At 39.1% G+C, this 9,879-nt stretch overlaps 1 protein-coding gene across 1 annotated transcript; it reads right to left on the bottom strand.

The window, feature by feature from the left end:
• Nucleotides 1-283: 283 nt before the first annotated feature.
• LOC107828622 (uncharacterized) lies at nucleotides 284-3,481 on the bottom strand. The gene is made up of 2 exons (XM_016655973.2): nucleotides 3,028-3,481; nucleotides 284-1,433 (listed from the first exon to the last, which is right to left on the bottom strand). The coding sequence occupies exons 1-2, from the start codon at nucleotides 3,118-3,120 to the stop codon at nucleotides 495-497; spliced, it is 1,032 nt and encodes a 343-aa protein (XP_016511459.1). The 5' UTR covers nucleotides 3,121-3,481; the 3' UTR covers nucleotides 284-494.
• Nucleotides 3,482-9,879: the final 6,398 nt, after the last annotated feature.

The raw sequence follows: 9,879 nt of genomic DNA, 5'->3' as shown, positions 1-9,879 counted from the left end.
GCACCAGTAATGATGTGCAAGTGCACGAAAATGGTGAATATTTAAGTGTTTCTTCACACTAAAACTGTTCATTCCAATATGGTCATTATCATTTTCTAACTGTAAAAACAACTCTGGCCTAGTGATTATATAAGGTCGTGATGCATTTGGATTGCTAACTAGGTTCTCTGTTTCTTTGGCTGCACCTACTCCATAAATCGATTCAATTGGGCAATGAACAAAGCATGCCTAACTAGTGACTTTTCAAAAGCTTGCTATAGCAAATAACACAAGTTCCAGCAAATAGGAAACCGTAAACTCGCTGATTCAGCTAATATATTCTACATCAAGGTTTAATGACAGATCAGCGTATCACAATAGAAACAAACTACATACACATAAAAGATCAAGTTGAAATCTAGACCCTAAACTACCACAGATTTCTATTACAATAATCAAAATGAATCCAAAAGTCAGTAAACATGTAACATGAGATGTCCTAAAGGGAGATACATTCAGCAGCTAATAGGTGCAGGTGACTGATGCTGCTGGGAATGAGCCGGCCCTGGTTGGTTCATCTTGTTATTTCCCATAACCAAATCAGTTCCTTTCATTTCTTTCTCCTCTTCTTGCGACCTATTTTTGCCCTCATTAGATTCCCCAGTAACAGCATTTTCCACATCTTTGGAACTTCCCCCTACTGCTTCATTGATCCCTTCCGCGGTGACAGCTTCTGGCTTGTTCTCATTCACATCAGCTGCAGGACTTTCTTTGTCACTTTGAGACTCCAGCTTTTCTCCAGATACTTGTTTGTCCTCAATCTTTGCATTTTCTGACTTGTCCAGTTTGCCATCATCAGCACTGTTAACTTTCTCGGGTTCAGATTCTGGCTTCTCCTCCGGGTGTATTTCAGCAGCCTTCATGCCCTCTGCCTCTTCATCCGCAGCTTCAACCTCTTTCTTCCCCTTGTCATCCATTTCTGGCTTCTCCTCAGGGTGTAGTTCAGCACCCTTCATGCCCTCTGCCTCTTCATCCGCAGCTTCCACCTCTTTCTTCCCCTTGCCATCCATTTCAGGTTCTGCGCCTCCGTCTTTCTTCTCCAAGTTTTCATTTTCTTCTTTGGCAGATTCCATCTCTTTTGTTTCTGAACTTTCCTGGTCAACTCTTGCAGCTTCCGCTTCCTTGCTCTCTTTCTTTGCACCAGATGATGTTCGGCGTCTTTTCTTTGGTGATTCAAGTAGTGATTGTGGTCTCATTGCCTTTGCCTTCTCACTGATCCTTGTTGATCTCCTTGGAGTCTCGCCGGTACTCCAATCAAATTCTGATATTGCAGGGTTACCAGGGTGTGATTTGAGATACTGCTCCAACTGTTTGCGGTTCTTGACCTCCTCTCCTGTTGGAGCAATAAATACAACCTCATTCCTCTTTGGTGTACTCCCTTGCTTTGGAATGAACTGCAAAGCGACAGAGGTAAAATCTATGTCAAGTGTACAAGTAAGCCTACACAGCAGCACGTTTTGAATTCCCTTAGATACGACCTCTCCCAAAGAATCTCCAGAGTACACTACAAAACACAGTTATTCTCCAACTATCCATCTTCAACCCAGGTACAAACTCTCTAGTCTCTACCTTTCACATCTAAGGTTGCACACTGATTTTGTGGCAACTAGGAAGGGTTACATTAACACTGATGTGCTTCACAATGTTTAAAGTAAGGACCTAGAATCCCCTATCATGATACCAAAGATGAACTATCTAAGCTCACGAGAAAAATGATAAACACATAAAACAACGTATGAACAAGAAAAAAGGCTCTTTCTTCTCATCTTTTGAGGTAAATATACGGATCGAATCATACTGGTTATGACCCAAACTACCATGAAGGATGTTCAGGTCAATATCGTTTCGGAATACTGTCTACGGTCGGGTATTTAAGTATTTTTCCCCTTCCTATCCACTTTCATTCTTTATCCCCACTGCCCCCCTCATTTTTTATTATCTTTTACTCGTTAAGTATTTTAGCCTGAAGTAGAGAGTTGAGAATCAACCTGTTAGGCTGTGCTCTTTTAGCTCATTTTAGCCCAAACTTTGATGCGACGATACAGGTTTAACTAACTTTACCCACCCTGTCTGAACTCAATCTCCTTTATCCTTAAATATGTCACCCACCCAAGTTGGACGATAACCTTGGCAGTATTTGACATCTCAGGGTTGTTAAAAAAGAAACTTAGCTTGTTATATCGACTTGTTAATTAAATTTTTAATAAACTAGTGAGTGAAAACTTGAATCTTCTATTTGGTGTCAAGAATTTAATAAGGCTCACGCGTGTATCTGCCTACCCTCCCTCGCCCCTTTCTGTCTTATCCAATTTACCATTGAGACCTTTCATTTAGCTGACAAGCTTTTCCTACCCAAACTTCTAAATTCTTTAACTAACCAACAAAAATTTCCATTTGCAGCTATCCACTTGACTGGTACTAACAGTTTTTTGAAATCCAACTTAAATTATTTTGGGCTGGTGGTGGATTTGTTTTTTTTTGGGGCGGGGGGGGGGGGGGGGGAACCTTAAGTGAAGCTGGAATAGCTGTAACCTTCCTCTTAACTAAATTGCCTTCTACAGAAAACTAAGTATTAACAGAAAGAAGTAAGCTAATGAAGACCAATACAAAATCCAAGCAACTAATTGAAGACGTTAGTTAAATAGTGAAACTCCCACTTAAAACCAATTTTGACACAAACAAACGGAGAAAAATCTATCTTTAATCCGTTTGCAAATTCAACTTAAACTAAAAAAGAAACAACTGGAAACAGAGCTGAGCTTCCTCCTAATTAATTATGGGAACCAAAACACTAAGAATTAACAAAAAGGAGTAAGCTGAGCAAAACCTAGAAACGTTCAAGCAACTATAGTACATGAATTGGGGCAAGCAAAGAACAGAAAATTACAGAAAGTTCAAAATTTTATGTTATTACTCTACAACTTGAAATTGCTCAAGTAAAATAACAGAGCTAGTCTGCAGGTAAAGCTGAGAAAATAAAATTTGTACCAATTTTTTCCAGGAAGGAGGTGCAGGAAGCTCCACCGACACAATTTCCTCATTAATCACGTTATGAATCTCCCTCTCCATAGGACTTGCCATTCTTAAAAGTGACAAAATCAGAGAACCTCAGCTTCGTTTTGAGCAAAACCCACAGAGAAAATTTACAGTTGAATTTCAACTAAAATTAAGAGGAAGTTTCTTTCTTTGATAAAGTTGCTCAAACTTGATTGATAGCAACCGCCACGCCGTGAAGCAGATGGACCACACGTGCCACGTTGCCAAGTTTCCAGGACTCGGAGCCTTATCACATTCAACTCTACAAATACTATTATTTGAAAAAATTGGTAACAAAGTTTTTGAAAAAGCAAAAATATTAAAAATAGTTTCTGGAATTTTGTTCTTCGAATTATCTTTGATTTAATTAATTATAATTTCCGAATATATTATATTTCGAAAGTCTGCAGTGAGAGCGGTCCAAGTGGTATATTCGAAGGCGAAGATCCGTTCGTTAAAGCTGCTTTTTTTGTCACTAGAAACGTAAGGCAGAAGGTCCTAGAAGAGATGGTGACACTTGTGATGTTGTCTATTATTCTCCAACCTCGAAAGAGAGCGTGTCCTTCACGCAAATATTACAAGTCGTCAGATTGTGGCGGTGTGATGCACGCTCTTTATGTCGAGCTGTTTCCGCTTATGGCCTGTGCCGGGGAACATCAAACATGGGACCCGCGGTAGTGGATATGGTTTTAGATATCGTTTCCCCTTTGCTATGCTACTATTAATTGAATTGAAATTGGATTTTAGGTCCGGAAAATCGGACTTGACCTGATCATATATTCGAAAATTTTATTTACGTTAAATTAATAATTAATAAATACCTAATATCTCTTTCATGTAAATATTAAATACACATGAACCATGTGAGTAAGTATTTTTGAATAATACCACTCTTAACAAAAACCACACTCTTTTATGAACTAAACAGTTTTGGCACTTTTTCTGGGAAAGAAAAAAAAAAAAAGAAGGAAAAGTGGCGTTGCTTTTTGTACGTTGGTCTATTAATTTCTCTCAAGCGTTACTTTTGTTATCTAAAAACCGCAAATATTTTTCAATAACATCTTTTCCTTATTTTACTAGTATATCTACCTGTTGTTACCAATTTATGAATTTTTTCTTTTATATGCTGCTTACCTGAATTGACTCTTCAGTTACACACTGTCATGGTCTGTCGTTATAATTAAAAATGGGGCAGAGTTCAATTATAAAAAGCAGAAGGACCTCCTTGCAAAATACGAAAAAATTAGATGGTTAAGATTTGTTTAGCAGGTATAGATCAAAGGTTCAGATTAATTCCAAAAGCATCAAAATAACAACGGCGCGGAGAGGAGAAAACAACGAACTTCTAGTAACTAAATTCCTCTCTTTCTTCTTATTTGTTCTCCCTCAATCCAAACTCTCTTCTCACCTAAATCTATTCTTCTTCTATTGCATACTCGAGCTCACAACAATGGTGTTCAACTATTAGTGTTGTTTTTCATTTCATTTCCTTCAGTTTAGTTGTAATACTTTCATTTCAGCCAATAAATAAAAAATTATCCCAAAAATTACTTGTTGTTTGAATTTCCTATAATTGTGGTTTTGGCTTGAATCGAGCTTAGAGCTTGACAATTGGTATCAGAGCTTTGTCAATTCCACGCTAAATCAGAGGTACTAATGGTTGAAGGAACTCGCATGAAAGTGATGGATGAAAAATTAAACCACCATGACAAGTTGTTGGCCGAGCTGAAAGAAGGGCAGCAAGCTTTGAAGGATACCCAAGCCGGTATTCAAGGCACCTTGGAACAGCTGTTGGAGAGGTTGGATATCATGAATCGTAGGCAACCTAGGCCACCTAAGCAAATTTCCAGAGTTGGAATTGGACTACTTCCCTTACCGGCTGAGAATAGAGCAGCTAGACCACAACAAGGGCAGGTTCCTAATCCCAAATGGGAATTACCAAGCTTCGATGGTACTAACCCTAAGGTATGGATTCGAAAATGTGATAGATTCTTCAATCTGTATAAGGTAGCTGAGGATCTTAAAGTAGAAGGGGTTGCTTTGTATATGAATGGTAATGCTGAGTTATGGTATAATTCCCTGATACTAAGCAGATGAGTGATTACATGGGATGAGTTGAAGGAGGAGGTATGCAATAAGTTTGGGGAAGCGCTAATGGAGGATGTATTGGAAGAATTTAATCGACTACAACAAACAAGCAATGTGGAAGATTATTTGGTGAAGTTTAATGACCTTAAAGCTCAGATGATAGTGAGGAACCCTGCACTAAATGAGGCACATTTCCTTTCTAGCTTTGTAGGAGGCTTGAAGGATGAAATCAAGTACTCAGTGAAGTTGTTCAAACCTAAAACCTTGAGTTGTGCTATTGAGCAGGTTAGAATGCAAGAGAGGGCTATTGAGGCTGTCTTGAAGAAGAACCAACCAGTGGCAAGAGTGACCATTGTTGCTAAGGCTTCAGCTCCAACAGTTGTGCAAAGACTAACTGCAACTGCTCCATCCAAACAAAGTCCCTTGAGACTGACTCCAGAGGTATATGAGTACAGAAAGGCCAACCAACTATGCTTCAGGTGTGGAGAAAAGTTTGGTCCTGGTCACAGGTGCCAATTCAAACAGTTGCAATGCTTAACTGGAGAAGTGGAGGAAGTAGCTACTATACAAGAAGATCCCCCACATGAGATAGAGATTGAGTTAGACATGGGACCGGAAATACAAGAGGCTGTTTGCTTTAATACCTTTTCTGGTACTAATATGGGAGTCAATACCATATTAGTCAGAGGAGTGTTTTGAAGAAAGGAGCTAACTATCTTGGTGGATTCAGGTAGCACTCACAGCTTCATTAACGAGATTACTGTCAAGGAGACTGGCTACACACCAGTGTTTTCTAATACTTTGAGAGTAACAATGGCTGATGGCAATTACATGTATACCAACTCTGTTTGTCCCAAGTTCAGCTGGAAGATGGGTGGAAATTGTTTGAAGAAAACTTGAGAATACTACAATTAGGAGGTTATGACATAGTCCTTGGAAATGATTGGATGAAGAAGTTCAATCCAACCAAATTTGACCATGAGAAGAACTGTGTGACCATTGGAAAAAGGGGGCAATAAGGTGGTGTTACAGGGCATCAACCAACATGGGCAATTAGGATGGACTAGTGGAAGAACTATGGGAAAACTAATAAAAAAGGGCCAAACTCTCATGGCACACTTGTTCTTGGTGCAAGCAGTAGCAGCAAAAAAGGAGGAGCCCATTGATCCCTCTATCCAGACAGTATTAATCACCTATCAAGATGTGTTTGCTGAGCCTAAATCTCGGCCGCCTACAAGAGCCCTAGATCATGGAATTCCACTCAAACTAGGATCTGCTCCTGTCAGCCTGAGGCCCTACATGTATAATTTCTTTCAAAAGAAGAACTAGAGAAACAAGTAAGGGAAATGATGCTTAATGGGATCATTAGAGATCTTCAGTCACCTTTTTCTTCACCAGCTTTACTAGTAAAGAAGAAAGATGTGACTTGGAGGTTTTGTGTGGATTATAGAGGACTTAATGAGATAACCATCAAAGATAAGTATCAAATTCCAATAGTGGATGAATTGCTAGATGAGTTATTTCGGTCAGTTATTTTCTCAAAAATTGACCTGAGGTATGGGTACCACCAAATCAGGATGAAGAGTGAAGACATTTACAAAACTGCTTTTAGGACTCATTTGGGACATAAATGAATTCAAGGTGATGCCATTTGGGCTAACAAATGCTCCAGCTACATTTCAAGCATTGATGAACCAAGTTTTTCAACCTCTACTCAGAAAATTTGTGTTGGTATTTTTTGATGACATCCTCATCTATAGTAAATCTCTACCTAAACACCTGACATATCTAGAGGCAGTGTTCAAAATCCTGAGAGCTCAGACCTTGTATGCAAAGAAATCTAAGTGTTCTTTTGGGCAATCAAAGGTGGAGTACTTAGGGTATGTGATCTCTAAGGAAGGAGTTTCTACTGACCCTAAGAAGGTCAAGGCTATGGTAGACTGGCCCACTCTTACTACCTTGAGAGGTTTGAGAGGCTTTCTGGGATTAACAGGCTATTACAGAAAATATGTGCTCAATTATGGAGTTATTGCTAAACCCCTGACTGATTTGCTTAAGAAGGAAGCCTTCAAGTGGAATGAGGAAGCTACAACTGCCTTTGAAGCTCCGAAACAAGCCATGATCAACACCCCAGTCTTGGCCTTGCCTGATTATTCTCAAGACTTTATAGTAGAGACTGATGCTAGCCAGAATGGTATAGGTGTTGTGTTATTACAAAGGGGAAAACCCATTGCTTATTTGAGTAAAGTACTTGCTCCTAGACACAGAGGAAGGTGTATTTATGAGAAAGAATATATGGCTCTCTTAAATGCAGTAGAAAAATGGAGGCATTATTTGCAATATAAACATTTTATAGTGAGAATTGATCATCACAACCTCAAATTCCTACTGGAACAAAGAGTGACCACTGCCATTCAACAGAAAGGGTTAACTAAACTACTGGGACTTGATTATGAAGTTCAGTATAAGAAGGGAGCAGAAAATAAAGTTGTTGATGCACTCTCCAGGCAGTTTGAGGGTCAAGAAGGTGAAATCTTGTCTAATCCAGCTGAGTTCATGCCATTAGTGTAACAATTCCTACTTGGATGCAGGAAGTCAGTAATAGCTACAAAGGGGATACCTATGCAGCTGCCTTAATCTCTAAGGTAACAGTGGTTACTCAAGCTCATATATACCATTACACAGCTGGAGTATTGAGAAAGAAGGGTAAGATTTACATAGGGGATCATGATCCACTCAGGCAACAGTTATTGACAACCTTTCATGACTCACCAATTGGAGGGCATTCAGTCCAACTTGGAACTCTAAAAAGGCTTTCACAATTGTTCTATTGGCCTGGTATGAAACAGATGGTGATTGACTATGTATCTACTTGTGATGTGTGCCAAAGAAACAAAATGTTCCTTACCCATGCCTACTGCAACCTCTACCCATTCCAGACCAAGTTTGGAAACATATCACCATGGATTTCATTGAAGGACTACCAAAGTCTAAAGGCAAGGAAGTTATCTTTGTGGTAATTGATAGAAGGTCAAAATTTGCTCACTTTATGACTCTTACTCACCCTTACACTGTAGTGAATGTGGCTAACAAGTTTTTCAAGCACGTGCATACCCTGCATGGGTTACCTGACTCTATAGTTTTTGTTAGGGATAAGGTGTTCTTAAGCAACTTCTGGCAGGCACTATTTAGGCTATTGGGCACTCAACTTTATTTTACTACTGCCTACCACCCTCAGAGTAATGGCCAAAGTGAAAGGGTAAATAAATGCATTGAGAATTATCTTAGGTGCATGACTTCTCATAGGCTAGTACAATGGAAGCAATGGTTACCCCTAGTTGAGTGGTGGTACGATACAAATTTTCACACCAGCTTAGGATGCACTCCCTTTGAAGCCTTGTATGGCTTTACTCCACCACAGTTATCAGTTGGGCCACTGTTAGATACTAATGTCCAAGCTGCTAGTGATGCTGTTATGAGAAGGCAGCAGGTTCAACAACTGTTGCAGGATAAATTGATAAAGGCTCAAGAGAGGATGAAGTTATATGTAGATCAAAGAAGAACTGAAAGAGAATTTCAGGTGGGCGACATGGTTTTTCTAAAGCTCCAGCCTTATAGACAAACATCCTTAGCTCTTAGAAGGAACCTCAAACTTAGCTCCAAGTTCTATGGTCCATACAAAGTCATTGCCAAGGTGGGGCATGTCGCTTACAAACTAGAACTATCTCCTACCTCCAAGGTACACCCTGTATTTCATGTTTCTCTATTAAAAAAGAAGGTGGGATCCAAGGTCACTACTCAGACTACACTGCCACAGACTGGAGAGGATGGGCAGTTTTTGGTTGCTCCATTTGCCACCTTCTAAAGGCAAATGGTTAAGAAAGGAAATGCAGCTGCTGTTAAGGTCTTAGTACAGTGGTCGAACTTAGCTCCTGAGGATGCCACTTGGGAAGATTATGCAGATTTAAAAACTAAATTCCCTCATTTTGATCCTTGAGGACAAGGATCCTTTCAAGGGGAAGGGAATGTCATGGTTTGTAGAGTTGTTATAATTAAAAATGAGGCAGAGTTCAATTATAAAAGGCGGAAGGACCTCGTTGCAAAATACGAAAAAGTTAGATGGTTGAGATTTGTTTAGCAGGTATAGATCAAAGACTCAGATTAATTCCAAAGGCATTAAAATAATGACTGAGTGGAGAGGAGAAAACAACGAACTTCTGGTAACTAAATTCCTCTCTCTCTTCTGATTTCTTCTCCCTCAATCCAAATTCTCTTCTTACCTAAATCTATTCTTCTTCTGTTGCAGACTCGAGCTCACAACAATGGTGTTCAACTATTAGTGTTGTTTTTCATTTCATTTCCTTCAGTTTAGTTGTAATACTTACATTTCAATCAATAAATAGAAAATTGTCCCAAAAATTACTTGTTGTTTGAATTTCCTATAATTGTGGTTTTGGCTTGAATTGAGTTCAGTCAATAAATAGAAAATTGTCCCAAATATTACTTATTGTTTGAATTTCCTATAATTGTGGTTTTGGCTTGAATCGAGCTTAGAGCTTGACACACACCTCTGAACATGTTGAGCAATATTTATATGTATGTTGGGAATTTTTTTTTAGTCAAGCATATATATATTTAAGACATTATTTGCTTCATTACACCCGCTATCATCACTTTACATTTGCCCCTGAATGGTGTATAATTCAAAACTCAAGA

This window comes from Nicotiana tabacum, chromosome 8, assembly GCF_000715075.1.
Source record: "Nicotiana tabacum cultivar K326 chromosome 8, ASM71507v2, whole genome shotgun sequence".
NCBI classification, from domain to species: domain Eukaryota; kingdom Viridiplantae; phylum Streptophyta; class Magnoliopsida; order Solanales; family Solanaceae; genus Nicotiana; species Nicotiana tabacum.
This window is presented reverse-complemented; position numbering and strand designations above follow the sequence as displayed.

Excerpts from the sequence above, each read along its gene's own strand:
- LOC107828622 (XM_016655973.2), bottom strand. The coding sequence starts at position 3,120 with ATGGCAAGTCCTATGGAGAGGGAGATTCATAACGTGATTAATGAGGAA. Across the intron at positions 1,434-3,027 it reads CTCCTTCCTGGAAAAAATTG|TTCATTCCAAAGCAAGGGAG; the intron begins GTACAAATTTTA and ends GTCGCTTTGCAG.